This window comes from Chelonia mydas, chromosome 6, assembly GCF_015237465.2.
Source record: "Chelonia mydas isolate rCheMyd1 chromosome 6, rCheMyd1.pri.v2, whole genome shotgun sequence".
In the NCBI taxonomy this organism is placed as follows: Eukaryota; Metazoa; Chordata; order Testudines; family Cheloniidae; genus Chelonia; species Chelonia mydas.
This window is the reverse complement of record NC_051246.2, coordinates 126,011,985-126,033,340: the sequence shown is the minus strand read 5'-3', so window position 1 is coordinate 126,033,340 and position 21,356 is coordinate 126,011,985. Positions and strand designations below refer to the sequence as shown.

Sequence of the window (21,356 nt, the reverse complement as noted above, 5' to 3'; positions counted from 1 at the left end):
CGGTGGTTGTGGTCGTTTTGTGAACTAGGCTTGGGAATGGGGATTTGCTTTTTGCTGTGAGGTTACCGAGTTTCATGGTCACGCCTGATCCCGGAGGGTGTGGCGGGCAGTTTCTGAGAAAGCACTTGCACGCGCGCTCTCTCTCTCTTCTCTCTCACACACACACACACACACAAAATAAAAAATAAAAATAAAAAACAACCAACTCCCTCTTGAGGATAACAGTGCCATTATTTCTGTGGACCGTGGCTGTTGTGGGATGGCTGAGGTAGCTCACAGTCTTAACACTGTCTGGAGGCTAAATACATTGTAACATCCCCATTTTACAGATGGGAAACTGAGGCACAGAGAGATCAGGGCCTGATGTATATCCGGTTACACTATTTCAATGGGGAGGGAGGTTTTTCCCCCATTACCGAAATCGTTGTACCCATACAACCCTGAGTGTGGATCCCTCCTTGCAGGGATAAGCTATGCTGCTATAAACACCTCCAGTGTACAGAAAAGTTCTATGTGCAGAAATGTCTGAGGGCCAGGTTTGCCAAGGTATTTAGGCACCGAAAGCTGCATGCAGGGACCTAGTGAGATTTTTAAAAGCATCTAGGCTCCTCGCTCCCATTGCAATCAGTCTGGTTCTAATTAACTTTGCCAGGATCACACAGGAGTAGGAAATTGAACCCTCCTGGCACCCTAACCATTGGGCGCTCCTTCCTCTCTAGACCTGATCACAAGGGGTGAGGTGGTTTCTGGGTAAGCTGAGCCAGTCCTTAGAAGATGGGGGCTGGAACCTGGAATTCTGGGCAAAAACCTTCCAAACCTAGTTACTATTGGACTCTTCATCCAGTGTGGGCCAGGTATTGAACCCATTTACATAGGTGTAAATCTGGAGTGTATCTACGTGTTGCAGTGGAGGTGTCAGACCAGAGGGTAACTGAGTGCCAATGCTGACTCATAAAGCCAAAGTTTGTCAATGACCTACCGCTGCATACAATAAATAACTTACCCTCAGCCACAAAAATAACCCCATGGCCAACAATGAGCTAGAAAGGAAACAGCCTTAGGCCTGCCTGGAAGGACGCTACAGATCCTCCCAGAGTGCTGAGCAGGAAGGGCAATCTGGAGTGATTGTCCCTTGGTGGGAGAGACCAAGCCACCTGTCCTTTCTGGGCTGTACCCAGGATATGGCGCGGTCTGAATCTCACCAGTTCCAAGACACTTTCAAGTCCCATGATCCATGTGGTCCCACCCATTCATGCTGTGTGGAGGGGAGCCCGCTCTCCCAGCCTGTGAGGAGGGGGAAAAGGAGCTGTGTGATAGCATGTCATCTGGTAACTGCCTCTCCCCGCCCTCATTTGGGGCACATCTGGCTCTACGGGTCTGGGGAAGAGGGCAGGAGTCAAAGGAATAACTGCTCTACGTTGCATGTTCACCTCTCAGAACAGCAGGGTTGCGCTGTAAAATGCGCCATGAAGTCACCTGGCTGCAGCTCTGAGCCTGCAGAGGAGTGATGGGTGGGAGCTGAGCAGGAGGCAGGTTAATGGCACTGCTAGCCCTGGCCCCATTGCTACAGCGGGACTGGAGGGAGCACAGAAGCAGATGGCATCTCGGCACTTGGGGGCCTGCCTTCTGCATGTATTCCCTTGGGTCTCTGCCTAGTGTGGGCTGTGGTGGCCTTCCCCACTCCAGGGAAGTGGCACCATCTCTTGGAGGCGGGGGAGTTGGTGAAACCGGATTATAAACTTGGTGGACTCACATGGGCCTGATCCTCAACTGATATAAATGAGCTTAGCACCATTGACTTCACGACCCATTTACATTTCTCTTTGCCATTGCTGAGTTCTTCTAGAGGGGAAGATACAGGGAAAGGCATGGTTCTTATTAGCTAGAGTAGCTCAGTGAATCTTAACACTCTACAGACTTGTATTGGATAGGGAGTAGCAGGCAACTTTGTAAATTAATCTACCATTGATTTAAAAAAGTCTCCAGTGGTTTGGGATCAAAATGAAATTAGACTTTCTGTTCTGTGCATGCAGTATGTTCCCATTAGTTGGTACCATCATGGGCCATTCTAGAAAAAGGTATTTTCCAAATTTAGCATGAGTTAAATGACTGCTGCAGGACTGCAAAGAAGTCATAGGAACACGATGGAATATAGCGTTGATTAACATTCGGAAAAGACACGTTAGGCTACAACCACCATTCACCTGGGTGAAGATACGGGGTGTACGTGCAATACAAAACAAAGGCAGAGACGAACAAAATTCACAATAATTGTGGGGGAAAATAGGTTCTCTGTGTTAGTCCTAAAATGATGGACTGAGTACAAATGTCTTCTGAGGAAGAGAGAATCAAGCCAAGCCACTTCCAAACAGACAGCTGCTTGATCCACTGAACACTTACGTAGCAAAGATGGATAAACAGAGTAAGTGATGGGCCCCCGTGTTTAATGCTCACCCTGAAAGCTGCCCAAATCATCACGTCCCATAGGTAAAACGCTCTCCAAGTTCTAAGAACTTGCTGGGTCAGAGTCTAAGTACATACGTAACTCTAAACATGTGAGTATTGCCAATGATGGCGTGGGCTTAAGTTCCTTGCTGAATTGAAGCATTGGGTCATGATCCTGCAATAGGATCCATCAGAGACGCCGACTCCATGGGTGCAGAAAAAAATTAGCAAGGCGAGCTCCCCTCCTCCCTGCCAGCGCCTCCCGCCTGTCGGCGCCCCGCTGGTCAACTCCTCTCCCTCCCTCCCAGCGCCTCCGCCCGCTGCGATCAGCTGTTCTGTGGCGTGCAGGAGGTGCTTGGAGGGAGAGGGAGGACTGAAACAGGGACAGGTTCGCTCAGGGGAGGGAGCAGGGAGAGGGTGGAGCGGGGACAGGAAGAGGTGGGGCAGGAGAGGGGCCTTGGGGGAAGGGGTGGGGGTTTAGGGGAAAGTGTGGGGTGGGGGCAGGGTCTGGGGCGGAGCAGGGGCAGGAAGAGGCAGGGCAGGGGTAGGGGCTTGTAGGAAGGGGTGGAGTGGGGGCAGGCCTGGGGCAGAGGTCAAGGGGGGGTCGAGCACCCTCTGGGTAGAGAGGAAGTCAGGACCTAGGGGATCCATGCAGGTGGACCCGTTCACCTGGGCTAAGGCCCACTGATTCCTGTAGGGCTCCGCATGGCTTATTTGCAGGATCGGGGCTTTAAAGGGCAATGACAAAATGTTAACGTAATTTTTAAATTTGAAGGCAACAAGTGTAAATGGCCAAATAAGGCTGTTACCCTGAGGATAATGAACAACATGAAAGGTGTTTTTGGTAGACAGCACCATTTTAAATTCCATGTATTTTCGAACTCTAAAGTACGGCATGAAATAAATTCAGAAACACGGGATTCAGATGAATAAAGCCTGGCCTAGGATCTCCAGCTACCATAGTTCAGGGGGGAAGGTCTTAGTTTTTCTGTTCAGATGGAAGTATTTTTCCTCTGAACACAAGTGGCCAGTCTGCAGTTCTGGAGCCAAAAAAGCATCAAAGAGGAAAATGTTGCTCAAGGATACAAAGCGCTCTTATTCATTTTTTAAAAACTGGAAAATTCAGACAAGTCGGTTAGCTCTTCTGAGTGTAGGCACTGGGGAGGCTAACCTAGCTGGAAAGTTTTAGGGCCTGGAGAGGTGTCTGAGTTTTTTGTGTTTTGCTTGTCAGATGAATCCAGCCCATTACAAAATGCCATAAATAATCCACAATCCCTGTGTACACAGGATAAGGAACAAAACAATCGTGAGAAATACACAGCTGTAACTGAAGTGTAATACCCCAGGGACATAGTACCTATATACTATACTTTATAAACATCATTATCATGGAAATAAACAGTATCCTTACTCATTAACCTGCGGTCTCCAAGGCAAGAACCCCATTATCCGAAACATGTGCATCATTAAGCTGCAGATAGAAGAGGCTGTCTGTATTCCATTGTGAATTTCACTAAAAGGTTTCTTTTCCCTGCAAAGAAGAAAAATTCCTTTCTTTGTTATAGAAGGGATATTGCTATATTTTAATGTGGTTTTCTTATTTATATTAGATATTTAAAAAGTTCGTTCCTCATTGGGATTCAGGAACTGCTGTAAAGTTCAGTTGCTTCTTAATATGTTTTCTTAAGATTCAGGTAGACTATTGGTCTTGGATTTTCTCTTGACTTCCCTTTGGCTCTGATTAAATTGGTTCCAACTGACCACTGGAAAATGCTGTCCTGCATAATTACTACATCTGTGCTATGAGAATCTTATTCGAGATAATGGGTGGCGTGTATTGTCTAACAAAAAAGCAGGAAAGTGATACTGGGAAATCCCAGTAACACAAATAGGATACCTAACTACACACGCATGCACACATATTCTGCAATAATAATCTCTGTGTTACTGTTTCTGCACAAATCCACCCAATGGCAGCTGACATACCACTGTATTTGGACCATCTTTGGATCTTACCAATCATCCAGCTAGTTCAACATCCTGTCTCTGAAAGCGGCCAGCACCAGATGTTTCAGAGGAAGGTGCCAAAAATCTTAAGTGGATAATTATGCAATAACCTGATAATAGGAGAAGTTTCTTCCAAACACTCAGGAGTTGGCATATTCTTTGGAACCTGAGGTTTATAGCCCTTTTTATACGCTTTTTCCTTTGTCTAATATGACTGTAGATGCTCTTGTTATCTGTATAAATGTCTATCCTTTTTCAATCAGCTAAGCTCTTGCTCTCAATATCTAGCAGTAATGAGTTCCACAGGGTAATTATGCATTGTGTAAAAAAGCATTTCTTTTCTCCAGCTGTGCTTTGTTTCCTTTTAATTTCATTGAGCGCTCTTGTATCTGAACTTATTATTGACCAAAGATTGTCCACGGTTTCCTGGAGGTGTATGCTCGTGTGTAGTTGTGTGGTTGGTTGGTTTGAAAATAATGTACAAACTTACATTCAGAAAAGCTCCACAGTGAAACTGAACTGAGAAGAATTAAAAGCTTTGCAAAAGTAGAGTTGGTATTGTCGAAATAGCAATTTAAATCAACGTCCTATAAGATGAAAAGTGTGCATTTAAAATTGTGGTTGAAAAGATGGGTATTTAAACACGGTGGGTAGTATATGATTAGCACTTAAAAATTTATAATCTTAAAAATTTGCTGTGAAGATGAATTACTGAGGGAAAAATCCTAGCCCCTGTGCACAACTTCAGTAAATGTGCTGTGTTTGATGGAGTTTCACCCTGGGAAGTAATTGGTGCAGAGGTTCGGAGCTGCAGTTTCTTCCTTAGCTGCTGCACCACCCCAAAATCTTCTTCGCAAGATACACAGAGTCATAGTCCATCTTCAACAGGATGCATTTATTGAGCAAGGCAGCTGCAAACTACTGACACACACATGGGCTTCCACACAGCTTGAGCTCTAGCTGTGTCTCCTCTGCTTACCAGGGACTGCACCCTGGCTGAATCCCGGTACAGCATACAGAGACATCTAGTGGCCAAATGACAATATTGCAAGTAGTTTACACCTCACACTTCCTCACTTGTGGGCTTACTTACTTGGCCTGCAGTCCACGTGCCACAGAGCCGTGGAGTGTGGTTTGGGCAGCACGTCCCCAGCAGAAGGAGCCCCTGCTACATAGCACATGAAGGCTGTGGACCTTCTGAGTGCCTCCCTGAGGATCAGAGCAACATCATTTCAGCTACATTCAGAGTCTTCCATGGCCAAGGATGGTGCTGTTTCAAACTGTAAATCTCTAGCTAAGCAGAAAGGAAGCTTTGATAAGAGCAAAAGATGGGAATTGCATATAACACCCTGTTTTCACACACTCATACTTGATAAGGAAAAAGTGAACGAAAGCATCACTCACTGCAAAATTTTTAAATTTTCCTTATTGAGGAATAGGGTCACTGCTAGCTTTGGGAGATCCCAGGAATGTAAATAGTGGATTTTTCTTTTTGCTTTTAATTCAGGTCACAATTTTGCTCCCTGCAACAGGGCGCGCTTTCACATAACTTCTTTGCAATTCTCCCTCTCCGCCCCAGTCTCTGATTCATAGCCTCTGCTCAGAAGTACCTTTCTACCAACTGATAAGTTTTTAATTTCATCTCTAGTCAGACACTTTGAAAGGCATGTCAGTAATGGTCTCAAAGAAAAACACAATTTTATATTCGTTCTGTTCTTTAGGAATATTTTCTATCTGGAAATATCAAATATTAATATGTTAAGGTAAATGCTCATGTTCGTGTCCTATCAGAGGCCCCAGTCCTGCAATTTACAATTGGGGCTGGAAGAAAAATTTCAAACTAAACATTTTCCCATTGGGAAATGGGGTTTCTTTGAAATAAAAGTTTTGGGAAAAGTTGATGTCTGGAATTTTCAGCCAAGAGAATCAAAATGAACCATGTTGTTTAGTTTCAAGTCGACGTTAATCCCTGTTTCTGCCTGAGGTGTCACCATCCCTTATACAAGTCATAGGTCTGGGCATTTCTACCCCCATCTTCCCTATCAGCCCCACTCTCTGGTTGGCCATCATTTCCTGGGATTCCTCGCAGCCTCTCCCAGCAGCTGAGCCAGCGCTGAGCCTCCTGGAGCCAACAGGGGTCTGCCTGCATTTTAAATGGAAGGATCCACGGGGAATGATGGAGGCGGAGACGGGAGCTTTAGCTCAACGGCAAGGCCTGTTTTCATATGCCCTCAAATGAGAAATGGCATTCACGCATTGTGAACAGCTCTTGAATAGCGTACGAAAGGCATTGATTTTCTGTCACTCTTTTTTTACTTCTGATTCTTCCTTGATCACTGAGCTATGACCCTCTTCAGATAACAGAGCTAAAAACCACCTTCTACAGCAAATCCTACTCACCTTCGCATGTGTAACCGCCCTGAAACCAATGAGTTTGGCCCTCTAACGTTGCTGTTTTCTTAGGGAAACCAGTCAGAGCATCGCAAAGTCAGGCTCTTCACTTTACCAACATAAACAGTAACATGCTCGCGTGCATATTTCAGAAGGGAGGAGGGAAAAATAAAAATGCAACACAGCTAAATGAGCACGGCTGTGGAAAACTGAACTAACATGGTCCCTTCATTTTTTTCTGATTGGGGGCTGCTGTCGCAAAGTCAATCTTGCAAACACTTACAAAGGTACTTTAACTTTACGATCATGCATGTCTGCACCCCCTGGACTCTCCACTTTGGGGGCTGCTCCTGGTAGGAAAGGGGTAAAAAGGGGGAAAAGAATGAGAAAAGACATTCAAAGGTAGAGCAAGCTGGCGCCAGTCAGTGGCTATTGCACATTCTCGGTAGTTTGCACTTTCCAGAGCTTGTGTCTCAAAGTGTGAGCTGTCAGACTTGCTAATGCTTTCTGCTGTCTATGTACACTCTGCAGTCTTCACATGTTAATTCCTTTCTTCCCCCATCCCGTACCTAGCTATGGACTGTGGTGAGGTGCACAAGCTCCGCCTCAGGTGAGGGCAGCAAGGGGTTAATGATCTGGCCTGGAGACAAGGAGTTAAATCAGGAACACCTGCCAGAAGCATCAGACCTGGATGGAGGGTCCTCCAGCTGCAGTTAATAATCAAAGGGGACCTGGATATAAAGGGAGGAGGCTGCCCTGGTAAGGGGAAGCTGCAGCTCTGGAGGGGGACTGATGTCACAGAGTAATCACCCTGTGAGTAGGGGAGACTGTATAAGTCTCCCTAAGGGATAGCATAGACAAAGGGATTTTTCCCTCTAGTTCTGTCCCCAGCCTGTAGACAATACAGGCAAGGGTGCTTTTCTGCTTGTTTTACTTGCCTGATTTATCAAACCTGCCTGCCTTTTGTGGCCCCCCCCCCGATGTGATCTCTGCCTATGGGCTTGCTTCTCAATGAAGACTATTTACATGCCAAATCTCCTTTCCCCTTCTTTAAATTATGGGGCGGGGGGAATGTGTAGGTTTTTCATGGTGTGGAAAGGAAATATTTCACATCCCAACTCTAAAATGGTGAAAGGGACTCTCTAAAAAAAATCCCTTTGAGCAAAGACCAAGTGTCTGTGGAGAACATCACCCCACCAGGTGAATTCTTCAGGGCTCTGAGCTAGTTGGGTTGTAGCGGAAACTGTTTTGCAACCCTAACTGTCCCACTTCACTGTGAAGGAAATGCTGTAATAATGCTCTGTATGTACAGGAACACTTTTCTTCTGAGGCTCTCGGGGCACTTGGGAGGTAGTGCGGTGTAGTGGCTGGATCATTTGACTGGGAGTCAGCAGACCTGACTTCAACTCTGCCGCTGACCTGCTGTATGGCCTTGGGCAAGTCACTTTCTGGCTCTGTGCCTCTGGTTTTTCCTCCTACCTTTGTGTCTTCAGACTGTAAATTCACTGGGCTAGGAAGTGCCTCCTGCTTAGAGTTGTCTGGTTTTTGACCAGAAAGACCCCTCGAAAAGGAAACCTGACAGTGTCCAGTCAGCTGTACTGACCGGACACTAACAGTCTGGTTACTGCAGGCGGGGGAATAGTGGCAGCCTGTTGCCCAGCCCTGAAGCAGCAGGTCCTGCAGCAGGACGCCAGGCACCAGCTCGGGCCGCAGGCAGCCCCTTTCAGGAGCATGGTTTGCAGGGTGGCAGCGGAGGCCAGAGTGCAGGGCCCATGGCGAGTGGGGTAAGGAGCTCTCAGTGGGCACGGATCGTTCCCCAGGAAGGAGAGAGGCGAGCTGCCCCGCCAGCCGGTGCTTTTTCTGGCTGTGCTCTGGGGTGGGCAGCGCGGGGGGAAGGGGGCTGCTGGGCTGCTCCTGTGTGGCTGCAGCGCTCTTCTGACCATTACTCCCTGGCAGCCTGCTGGAGCTGGGGTTCGCAAGTCCCTTGGGGCTATTCATGCTGGAGGTGAGGCGGGGAGAGGGGTGAGTGGGGCCTTGGGGGCAAGACGTGGGCTGGGGAGGGCCTGGTTTTCAGACATTAGAAACTTGGCCACCCTGCTGCTGCATGTTTGGACAGGATCTAGAAGAAGGGGAGCCTGAGCTAAGCTGGGACCTCGAGATGCAACTGCAGTAGAAACGACTCGGTCTTCCCTGTGGCGTAGACAGGAATCGCTCCTCCCACCAGGTCCCGCTAGGGAACACCGCATTCAAATGTTAGCAGCTGCTGAAAAACTTTTCATAATGAAACTGGGCAAATTTACCCAAACTAGGTCCCAGTCTGTGTTCACTGGCTTAAAAAAAGCCTGCACTGTAGAGAATGGCACTTAGAGACACATCTGTAGCCAATTAGTTCATTTTCTCATCCATGTATCGACCTTGGTCAAACATTTTCTTCTCTGAAATAGCTCCAGGTGTGCAAGGAGGAGCAAGTCTAAAGTTGAAATGAACTTACTCTGAACCATGCAGAGAGCTACACAGGAAAGCTATCTTGTTTTCTTCCAGCTCTTGTCTGTATTTCTCTGTCACAGCAGTTCACTGCTAACCGCAAAGCAACAAGTTTGTCAGTTCACATGTAGATTAGCTAGTGTAAATGCGGACAGCTGTACGAAAGGCAGACTCTAACCCAGTGAACTCCTTCCAGCATTCCAGGCTCCTAAATCAACAGGAGGTAAACTGTAAACAGTGCTTGCTCTGGGGGTTGGCTGGAAGCAGTGAAATGGTGAAATTGTGGGTGCACTGGTCCTAAAGGGCTTGCTTCTCCAAGCAGATGTCCAACAAACCATCTTTCAGCTACAAATCTAATAGAATTTAATGCACTCTGCAATTCAGTGAGGAAGAGGTCAATTTCTGTTGTAGTTATTTATAAAGTATTGTCTGAAGAGGCTTAACAACTTATATTAAATCCCAGAACTCTAGCTTGCTTCTTAAAATGTCGTCTTATAATTTCCTTATACAGCTCCATGTTTGTCTATATAATCTGTGTGCATATCACACAATCTATATAAAATAGAATACATGAAGGGGTGCTGTAGCATGATATTACAGTTCTAATAGCAGGAATGTGGTGTGGCTGCATAACTGAGCTATGCAGGAAGAAAAGGAGGACTTGTGGCACCTTAGACTAACCAATTTATTTGAGCATAAGCTTTTGTGAGCTACAGCTCACCTCATCGGATGCATTCAGTGGAAAATACAGTGAGGAGATTTATATACACACAGAACATGAAAAAATGGGTGTTATCATACACACTGTAATGAGTGATCACTTAAGATGAGCTATTACCAGCAGGGGGGGGGGGGGGGGAGAAAACCTTTTGTAGTGATAATCAAGGTGGGCCATTTCCAGCAGTTAAAAAGAACGTCTGAGGAACGTTTGGGGGGGGGGGGGGGGAAATAGTTTTACTTTGTGTAATGACCCATCCACTCCCAGTCTCTATTCAAGACTAAGTTAATTGTATCCAGTTTGCAAATTAATTCCAATTCAGCAGTCTCTCGTTGGAGTCTGTTTTTGAAATCTTTTTGTTGTAATATTTCGACTTCTGGGTCTGTAATCGAGTGACCAGAGAGATTGAAGTGTTCTCCGACTGGTTTATGAATGTTATAGTTCTTGACATCTGATTTGTGTCCATTTATTCTTTTACGTAGAGACTGTCCAGTTTGGCTTTCCCAACTGAGGGCCACTGACAATGTTATACCATATCACCCTCATGTACTCTATGTAATATAAATTGAATGCACATGTAATGACAGATCTCCTTCATTGTCAAATGTGTTTTTTCCTCTTGAAACATTTCTCAGTCCATTCCTGACCCAAGTGAATTAAAAATCCTTGTAAATAAGGTAAACGTAGTGTAACTTCTTCCTAGACTAGTGAATTGGAATCTGTATTTGATCGGTCTGTGTACCTATCAGTCATCCTCTGATGCTTATGACTAGACCGGGCCTGTTTATATGAGGAATGAGACAAGTGGAAGGAATTTCTGTCGGAAATCCTGAAACTCCGCCCTCCTAGTCTCACCCCTGTTGCAATACGGAAAAGTGAATAGAATAAAAATCAGTATGTCATCTCACCAAGTGTCTTGGAATAACTCCACCCCCCAGTACATTCTGCCTTTCTGAACTGAGTTTTAAAGCATGCTGAGCCTCTGAATGATGTTTTGACACCTCTTCCTTTCCAAGTACTGTCTGTACCATTACAGTCGTTCAATGACCTTGATCTAATGTAAAGTGTCAGTCTAATAAATTTTCTCTTTTTTTTTTTTTTTTTCCCCTCCCCTCCCCACCCCCCAAAGGTATTGACTATTGAAGATCAGCAGACCTTTCACTAGAGAAGCAAATCACGGAGAAGACCGTTTTGGTAAAACACTTTGTTACTTAATTCTAAGTGGAAAGGGTACATTGGGTGTGGAGAAGGCATGGGGATCAGGAGGGGTTTTCATGGAGAGAGCTCTTCCTCACAGTTCAAGGTCTCCTTGAAACACGCATCCTACCTACCAGCCTGAGTCCCAGACTCAGTGCATTGTCCCCATAGGCTGGTGGAGAGTCATTTAGCCATGGGTGGGCTTGCATTGTGGGTTCCCAGAACCCACTATGAGCTTTCTTTGCCACTTGCTCCTCGTTGCTACCCCAGCATATCCTAAGCTGACAGGCCTGAATGGGAATTTCACTGCAGTGGTTTCATGTCAGGCTCTGGTTTTCTCTGAGCAGGCCCCAAGATGAGTTCCTGAGTTGAAGGATTTAACACAAGCGCTGTAGGGTGACCACCCTTGGATCCCTCCCTTTAAGCTGGCTCAGGTTAAAATGGCCAAAACTAGACCTTCTGATGGTTTTCGGAGCCAGTTGGAGATCCCTTGAGGGGGGGTTGTTTTGCAGAAATGCCTCTCTGCCCCCTTACTCGTTATCTCTCTGAAGGAAAATATGGGCCATAGAGAATACAGAGCTGACTCTACCTTGGTCTTTCTAGCTCAGAAATTCGTACGTGTGCCCATGGAGAAAAGATAAAATATCTGGATAGTCATTGCCTGGGAGAAAGAGTGAGAACGCCTGACTGTCCCCAGTTGGGAGCGGGGGGGACATCTGGGTTCCAATCCCTGCTCCAGTGACTGTTTGTTTGGACAAAGTGGAACATCTTCAGCCTGCGAGATTGAGAGAGAGAGAGCCCAGAATAGCCAATAGCCTGGTGGTTTGGGCACATGCCTCGGGGGGGGCAGGAGCAGAGATTCGAACCTGGCTTTCTCACATCCCAGGTGAGTGCTCTCACCACCAGGCTAAAGGCTATGGGGGGTGCATTACTGCCGCCTCCTCAGCTTTTATGAATTGAGCCCTTCATTTTATTAAAATACCTGAAATAAAATCTTTCAATTCTCCAAAAATTTCAGTTTCAGTTGGACACACACTGATTTCCCGCCCCACCCCTACCCCGGAACTGCCAGAAATCTGAAAAGTCCGTTTATTCTCCTAGCTCCACCTGGGATAGCCCAATGCACTTCAGCTGTGTCTCATGTCTTACATTGATCATGTCTGTGCTTGCAAAGTACTAATCCTGCTTAAATGGAGCCCTTGCTGGAAAGATGCACACGCTGGTTTTTCTGACCAGTTTGTAGGCAAAGCCAACTTAAAAAAGCATGCTTTATAGAGACCGTGTAGACTTGGCAACATAATGAACGATTGCAGTTATCCTTTTGTAGGAAACCCTAAAGAAACAGGAAATGACAATATCCTGTTTTGCATCTAAATGCTCGCTTGTTGTGCGGACAGTGAAATGCTAGACCAATGCACCGTGTCTGTCTCCAGAAATCGGTATATTACAGTCAACTACTTAACTGCAGGGATGCATATTTCCTAATTATTTTATAGTAAAGCTTGGTATTTAAATACAGTATAATGACTGATATTACTGCTACAGGCAACTTGAAAGACACTTCAAGCTGTCGACTAGAGACCTTGTTGAAAACATCCGTTTGCTGTCATGTAAAGTTGAAACTGAGAGGGGCTTTTATAGTAGATGCTACTTTGTTCCAAGACTGGAGGAAATGCTTGCTTGCATTCTGCGCATAATTATAGCGTTGTTGTTTTGATTGGGAAGGTAATGGGAAAAGTTTCTCCATTAGTGATGATACTTCTCTCTCCTACGCACCTGGAAGTGAAAATCCTAATTACTGATTTAACTATCTGCTCTCTAGAAAGCTTGCTGCATTACACCAACAGTGAAAACACCAATGGCTTTACAGCTGATCTGCATCAGAGCAACAGCAGTAGCCAAAAGAGCAGGCTAAGTGCAGTTTAAAAATCTACCATGGGGAACAACAAGGTGATGGATGGTTACAGCACTTGAAACTCAGCCCCATCAGAGCTGTAAAACTAAAGTATGTTGCCGTCTGCCTCCAACCCCAGATCTCCTTCCCTTTCCCTGTCCAAGTAAGGATATAAACGGTGGGCCTGCTTCTTTCACCTAACGCCAACAGGCAAATCTAGATTTAACTTTGTTGGTGTGTAGTGGTGTGATGAGAGAACATTGCTCAATGCTGGAATAGCGCTTCTGGCTATGGGACCCTTATAATTTTTGACTCCTAACCGCTATAGACACTGCAAAGAGGAGGAACATTGCTAGAAGCATGACAGTGTTACTACATCCAGACTCTACATCTTTTGAGGCCATTTACCTATATAAAAAATGGATTGAGACCACACTAAACTTCACACACACAACGACATCTCTGTTAATCACAGACACCCTTTATTAGATTCCATGGCACGGCGGCGCTTGCGTCAAATCCAGTTTATTAGTTCCCTGATGTATTGCCTTAATTCACTTGGTTTCCACAGCACATCTGAAAAGCGCAACCGGCACTCAGATGGCCAGCAACAACACCGCCAGCATCGCACAAGCCAGGAAGCTGGTGGAACAGCTGAAAATGGAGGCCAACATTGACAGAATAAAGGTAAAGCATGGTTGAAAGCACAAAGAACATGCTAGTTACCCAGTGGTTCTGTGATGAGTCTTCTGCAGGTAAGACTCAAGTCATAGATTTTAAGGCCAGATAGGATTACTGAAGCCATGTAGTCCGACGTCTTATAAAACACAAGCTAGGGATTTGAGATCTAGAGTGTCCCTCAAGTCCTAGAGCTCTGTGTATTTAGCTTATTGAACAAAACATTAGGTCGAATTGATCGTGGCCTACAGTTACTTAGGGAGAAGAGATCTGATATTCGAGAGCTCTTTAATCTGGCAGACAAAGGCATGATCCAATGGCTGGAAGTTGAAGTAAGCAAGTTCACACTGTCGCTCACGAAAGCTCATGCTCAAATAAACTGGTTAGTCTCTAAGGTGCCACAAGTACTCCTTTTCTTTTCACACTGGAAATGTTTGCTTTTAACAGTCAGGGTAATTAACTGCTGGAATGGATTAGCAAGGGGTGTGGTAAATCCTCCATCACTGAGTCTTTAAATCTAGACTGAATAGTTTTTCTAAATGATGTCAGCCTAGATGCAGGAATCTCACTGGGCAAAATCTCTGGCCTGTGTTCTCTTGGAGGTCAGACTAGATGATCATAATGGTCCTCCTGTCTTCAAATCTGTGACATTAAGTAAGTTTCCTAGCTTTCCTATTCAGTGATGGATACTTTGCTGGTGTGACCATGAACTGTACCCAACGGGCAAACTAGAGGGTTTGGAAAATTCAGTTAAACCAGTCGTAATTATATGGCCTTTTAGGAAACAGGAAGATGCTCTTTCACAATGAATTGGTATTGTTTGAAGACGACTGCAGTTGAGCATCTCATTTAATGTATTTCAGACACTTTGTTCTTCAGATAATATTGTTAATGCATGAAATTGGGCTCAGTGGTTTACCTGGACTTGCTTAGAGAAATGCAGCAAAACAAAAAGCAAAGTTATCCTTTCAAGTCTCTTTTCCCAATGGGGCGGGGGGGAAAAGAGTGATCCTTTCGGGGAGGTCTTCCTCTGCATTGGCTGCATATAGGTCACTTAGTGCTGATCCGTACGTTACTACACTGGAATAATGAGCCCCTATAATGTTCATCTGAGTTGTAGTAAGTGGGCACAATTCTGCCTCTGCCCCTCCAATATTTACCAACTTCTGTCCTTAAACGGTGAGCTCCTCAGGGATTGGGCTGTCCCTTCTTGGTTTGTCCAGAAAGCCCCTAGCACATGATGAATGCTACTATAAACAATTACAATTGCGATCATGGACAGATTCGGTTTCTAAAGGCCAACATTCCAAACTGGGTGCCTGTATTGAACGTGTGGGCACAGACACGTAATGGTGCATGCCAAAAAACCAGCTGCCTGCACAAAAGGAGAATTATGCAGCTATGGCGGCTGCTTCTTCAGCTTAAGTACCAATCTGATGCATTCAACTGCATGGTTTTCATGCTCCGGTATATATTCCGAATCTTGTCCCCCAGATACGTGCAGGTTTTGAAAGGCGTAATGTAACTCTGCTGCTTAAACTGTGTTCAAGTTGGCTCCAAGTCAAATGTAGCTGATTCCCAAGTGGGACATACCAATATCTGAACTTCATCACTTGGTAATGTCTCCTTGCTGCTCCAGAGTTTCCACTGAGCCAGTTTCCTGTTCTGAATAGATAACTGTTCAGATAACTGTTCAGATAACTGATAAAAATCCACCAATATTTGTTACCGTGGCAACCACAACCCTCCACTGGAAGGGGTCGACATGGTATAAAGATGGCCTGCCACATCCCTTTTTTATTTTTAATCGTGGATAAATATTGTAGCATGTATTTTTGCAAGCTATTTGCAGTCTAGTGTGACCTGCACAGTGTGTGAATTTTTTTTCTTGGTAAGATCAAATCAGATCAAAGGTATTGATGGATCAAAAGCCTGCCTGTAACTCAAGGAGATAAAAATAGATTTGCAGCCCGCATAGGTTTTCTCTTAGTCTTTGCTAATAGATTTTGTTAGCTGTTAAATGCCTTGAAGAGAGGCTGCGTGGTGGGGGGGAGAGAGAACTAGAAGGCTGGATTGCCTGAAAGAGATGCAGATGAAAACCATCTTAACATCAGAAGAAATCCACACCAAGTTTTGGATAGTTGATAAAATGCATTTTATTGTGCAGAAATTGTTTCAGATTTGGACATCAAGGATGTTACAGCAAAAATGCAGGTCTCTGTTTTATTCTTCAGCTTTATGCTGAAAGTGCAAGTTACCATTTGATCAGGTGATCTTCTTTACTAGGTCAAATCTCCCAGCTGGCCTGCCCTGACCTCTTATTGACCTCATCAGGCTCCTGAAACACAAAGTAAACTGGGCTTCAGAATTGATTACATGGGCGAAAATCAGTGTCTGCTCCTAGCAGTAGAGGGTTGGCTGGAGAGTGGCCCTGTAGTAGGTTTTTCAGGTTCTAGGAGTCGGAGGCCTAGTCAGATCAGGTGGAGGATCCCCTAGCCACCAACCCTGGAAGATAACTGGTGGAATCCAAGAGCTAGGAGATGAGACACGAGGTCTTGCAGGGTAAAATAACCATAGCAACACCCTGCCTACAAGGAAGCTTGTGCAAAGATTTACATCGATTGTTCTTAAATTTAGACTAAATTGGGAAATCTCCAGGGAGCGGATGAAAGTTTGGGACACTGAATCTGTGCATGTGCAGTGCTGAGGGGGTGACCAGCCCATTTATAAGGCCGGGAGAGGATCTTCGACATTTAGGCCATGTCTACACAACCCGCCAGATCAGCGGGTAGTGATCGATCTATCTGGGATCGATTTATGGCATCTAGTGTAGATGTGATAAATGCAAATACTCCATACTGCGAAGAAAAACAATGGAAGTTCCAGTTGTTACAGCACTAGCATCTAGAAAGGGTGAAATTCAGTTTGCATTATATTTCCTGGTTGGAGGTCTTCCCTCAGGCTTTAGTCAGGCAAATTCCACTTGCATGAGTAAGGACTGAATAAAGCCTGGGCGAGGATCTCCACTTTGGCCTTTATGTCTACACTACAAATAGACACCCGCAGCTGGTCCATGCCAGCTGACTTGGGCTGGGGCTGCTTAATTGCAGTGTAGACATCCAGTTTGGGCTAGAGCCCAGGCTCTAGTGACCCTGGGAGGTGGAAGGGTCCCAGAGCTTGGCTGCAGCCTGAGCCAGAATGTCTACACTGCAATTAAACAGCCCCTTAGCCTGAACCCAAGTCAGCTGGCATGGGCCAGCTGCAGGTGTTTGGCACTAGTCACTTAGAATATGTCTACATTGCAATTAAAGTGTTGGCCCAACTGCACTGAAGTTTGCTGATGCTTACAGCTGCTTCAGAAGGGTTTCTTCTCTAAGTAGAAGAGTAATGCAGTTTAAAGGGGGATTTCCCCTCTTTCTGCACCATTTTAAAATGGATTTCATAGTTCAGGAGTACTTCAGATTCCTAGCCTATTCCATTCTACCTAAGAGTATTTTACCTAAGGGATGCTGTGAATGCCCAGTAGTGAACCAGGACAGTGCTATGATTATTGTAATGTCTAGCTAGAAAGTCCATCCATTGCTAGTGAGCAGAGTGGAGGAGCAAGTAGGAACTTGAGGCAACGTCTCCGTCTTCCATTCAGCCAGATAAGACCCTTTAATTCAGTGCTGCTGAGGTACTCCCTCCTTTGTGTGCTCTGAAGTGGAGGCGCTCCGGACAGTGTCGTTCATCCAAGGCTTATACAGTGTGTGCATTTATTTTCAGGTGTCAAAAGCAGCGGCAGACTTGATGGCATACTGCGAAGCCCATGCCAAGGAAGACCCTCTACTGACCCCGGTGCCAGCTTCAGAAAACCCCTTTAGAGAGAAGAAGTTCTTCTGTGCGATTCTGTAAGCCCTCCATGAGCCTGACATGCACTTGGCCCGCTCTGAACACTGATGTAGCGTTTTTAGCAACGTGGACAACTTTCTAGTCCACGGAATTTAAAAAATAACAAGGCCTGGAAGCTCCAGAGATGTGCATGTTTAAAGAAACTGGTCACCTTTTGGGGCATAAGATCTACATCGTGAGGCTGAAGATCTGAGGTAGAAAAATATGTAAAGATTAAACGTGTGTCACTTTTCTGCTCACAAAAAACCCCAACAAAAAACAAAGCCTTGTTTGATTGTTTCCATCTTTAAAAAAGACACTTGAGCTGAGCAAGGTAAAGGCTGAGGCTGTGTATAACCTCAATGGAATGATTATCGTTGGGTTTTTCCAAATAATACTCTTATTTAAGTTGAATTGTCAAATATCACAAGAGGCTAGATTACTATTATATTCATGTTCGGTCTTGTGCTTGTTTGTTTTTTGCATTAGAGTAGCCCAGAGATGGATGGGATTCCTCAAAAGATAACAAACTAAACCGTTTAGCAAGGGCTTAGTCAGTGATACTTCACATCTGCCGTGTGAATGCTGTCTGTCTGTGTTTCTAGCAACCTATTACCACGATTTCTAACACTTGTTAATGGTAGCTTCAATTTTGCAAGTAAAAGTAAATCAGGTGTTGTGATTGGTGCTTCATATTTTTGTGACTACTTTTAAGTAATAGTGCATGAAAATATCCCTGTGTTCACTCCATTTAGAAACTTCTATTGTTTGGAGCCACGTGCTGGTGGAAAAGCTGTAGAGAAAAAACAAAAGGTCTTCTGACAGCAAAGAGAAACTACTCAAATACCTTACATGTGCCTGAAATACCTCTCCTGTTATGTATGGTTGCCAGCTATTGAGAAGCCTATTCCTGAAATCGGGATGGTTTATACCAGGAGTTTAGGGTCACTCAGATCCCTGGAGGTCACAGGGTAAAACTAAGAAGAAAAATGATATACATTTATTTTGACCAAGTTTTCTCTGGTCCTCCCATACCCTTCTGTGCCTCTTCTTTCCCCATATATCTTGGTGGTTTTTTTTTTTTTTAATATCACTCGATCTGTATTAACTTTTCACAGCAGCACATCTTCTCTGAACCATGTCCCTTAAGCAGCGTGACAGAACCAGCACACAGCAAGCCAGCTGCTCCACTGTACTAAGTGGCTGATCCAAACACAGCTTGACTCAGAGGGGGGCTTCAGCTGAGAGGCACTGCAAGCTTGTCCACCCCCTGCCCAATTCTCTGCTTCTGCTATGCTGCCCTCAAGCGGTATCTTTTCCCAACTCTGGCTCTAAACCCCAGTGTTTACAAAACTCCCTCTGCCATCGAATCTGACTGCTAAATTCAATCCCCTCTTCCCCCACTGATTATTCAGAAAATGCTTTTAATAACAGAAGGGCCATAGCACTCTGTACCCCAACAATGGCAAATGCAGGTGGCAAATGTGCATATGGTTATAATAGTGAGAGGACTCCATAGTGAAGGACTACGGGTGATCTATCAACCCCTGAAATTTTTGTTAATATGTTGGACTCCTGTTATCCAGTCACTAACTATCCCGCCCTTTCTGAGCTCTCACCATGTATTTCTTACTGCTTTAACATCCCAGCAGGAAACAAGACGAGAGTAAAGAAAATCGGGCGCATCTTTCAATAAAGCCCCCAACTACAGGATGGCATATTGACATAACATACCCCTCACGGCTTAAGGTGGAAGCTTGCAACTTCCTTGCTTTGTGCATGTAATGTTTTGAGCTGCTGTTACAGGTGTGCCTCCATTTATAAGCCTACAAGCAGGATAATGAGGCGTTAAGAAAGATGTAGAAGTGGCTCCCTAATCGATCGGATGAGCCCTGCCAATCAGGGCAAAGCCAAACCATCAGAATGGTGTCCTGGTGGTAGCACCCAGTGCTTTGCTTACATGTAGCCTGAAACTGACAAATTTGTTTAATAAGCTTTAGGAAACTCTCCATAACCAGATGGAGAGTGAGAAGACAAGCCCATAGGCTCAAACATAGCAATTTGAACACCACAAAAACCTAATATTTCAGGTAGAGGCTGAGGCCATCTGAAATGGCCCCATAAAGAGTTCTGAGAGACAGGTGACAGTATCGGGTACAGTATATGACTCAAAACATGAATCTCCTCAAGGTCGGCTTTGCCTTTCTACTGCTGTTAAAAGTGTGTTCTGGCCTTTGGCCTGAAGTGGGACTGCTGTGATTGCAAAGACACCGATACGCCTCAAACCTAAACCGCATTAATAAAGGATCTGATCATAAGGTTCTGTGCCACCGGTTGAGAGCGGCTCTAGCTTTTCATGCTATTCTGAACCCTTAGAACACTTTCATTTTTGGCTCAAAAACCCAGCAGCTATAAAATTAGGATAATTCCGGATCCATGGCAACCCTGTTAATATGAAGTTCCAAATCAGGTATGAGTTGAAATTTTTGTATTTAAAAGGACAACAGAGTCTTAACGTAGCTGTCAGAAAATCTGTATAGCCTGTAACAAAGTAGAAATCTTTTTTTTTTACTAACTTTTCTACTTACATCCTTGTGTACAGGCAGAAGGGTTTCTGTGGCGAAAACCACTTATTGTAACAGTGGATTCTCTCTTCCTGATTCTCGGCATCTGGGAATATTTATACAATACAACCAGTAGCTAAATGGTGTACGACTTGCCTTGCTAGCTTTCAAATACAAGATCCTGTATTTCAATCTTTATACTGTATGTTTGACTAGCTTAGGTTTCATTTGACCAATGAGTAACTCTACAGCTGTTTTCACTTGTTGTGGTAAAAACAATGTAAATTGCAACTGTTCTTTTTTTAATAAGATCTACTATAACTGACAATGAAGCATATCTTAATTAGCCAAGACCCTAAATCTCAGCAATCCTGGAACAGTACTCCAATCCTGTCATGAAGTTTTGTCATAACTTTTTAATGACTTACATATTTTACAGCTTAAATTCTTTAAAAGAATGCTACATGAAATGAATATAAGGAGATTTTTAAATTACACCAAAACATTCATTGTCTCTTCTTTTGTTAGTTCTGATTTTTTTTTTTTTTTTTTTTTAATTGGGGAGGCAACCAGAAAATCTCACCCTAGTATTTATATTTACACAGACCCGCTTTCATTAGCAAAGTAGAAATTTTACCTACCACGAAAATTTTCCCCTGTAAAAAAGTAAAATTAGTATTTCAATATTGAAAATATATTGATTCTGTATATTCAACATAATTTTTTTTTGATATACTGAAGGTCTTTTCAATAAAAATATCCCTGTGTGCGGGCATGTGATTCTCCTTCCCCAGGCCCCTCCCCAGCCTTACAAACTTTATTCATAGCAGTGGTGAGTTGCAACATGTACATTATATCATGTCAGCCAGATAGGTGGATGCATCTTCCTACACAAGAAGCGATCTCTTTTCAGGAAGAGGATCAGTGTAAATGTCAGTGGGGGTTTTTTTGTTTTGCTTTTTGTTTTTGTTTTTTTTAAACAGGGAAACTTGAAGTTGTGATATAGTGCACACACTCATCCCATGTGATCAATGTATGTGTATGAAATAAAATTTTGGATTCGTTTCAAATATTGTCTGTTTGCTTTTTAAAGTAGCAGTGTTGGGGG

At 44.5% G+C, this 21,356-nt stretch overlaps 1 protein-coding gene across 5 annotated transcripts in view; it reads left to right on the top strand.

The window, feature by feature from the left end:
• GNG2 (G protein subunit gamma 2) overlaps positions 1–21,318 on the top strand; it is an 88,815-nt gene extending 67,497 nt beyond the window's left edge. For 3 of the 5 annotated variants that reach the window (XM_037901315.2, XM_027831446.3, XM_027831445.3), the window contains exons 2-4: positions 11,175–11,239; positions 13,708–13,823; positions 17,580–21,318. In XM_037901315.2, coding sequence (XP_037757243.1) covers positions 13,737–13,823; positions 17,580–17,708 — 216 coding nt within the window. In that variant the 5' untranslated portion in view covers positions 11,175–11,239; positions 13,708–13,736 and the 3' untranslated portion in view covers positions 17,709–21,318. Of the gene's footprint in view, positions 1–7,597; positions 7,657–9,004; positions 9,551–11,174; positions 11,240–13,707; positions 13,824–17,579 lie in introns of those variants that run through there. The other 2 variants (XM_043547916.1, XM_037901316.2) reach the window with 2 other exon arrangements.
• The last annotated feature ends 38 nt before the right edge of the window (positions 21,319–21,356 follow it).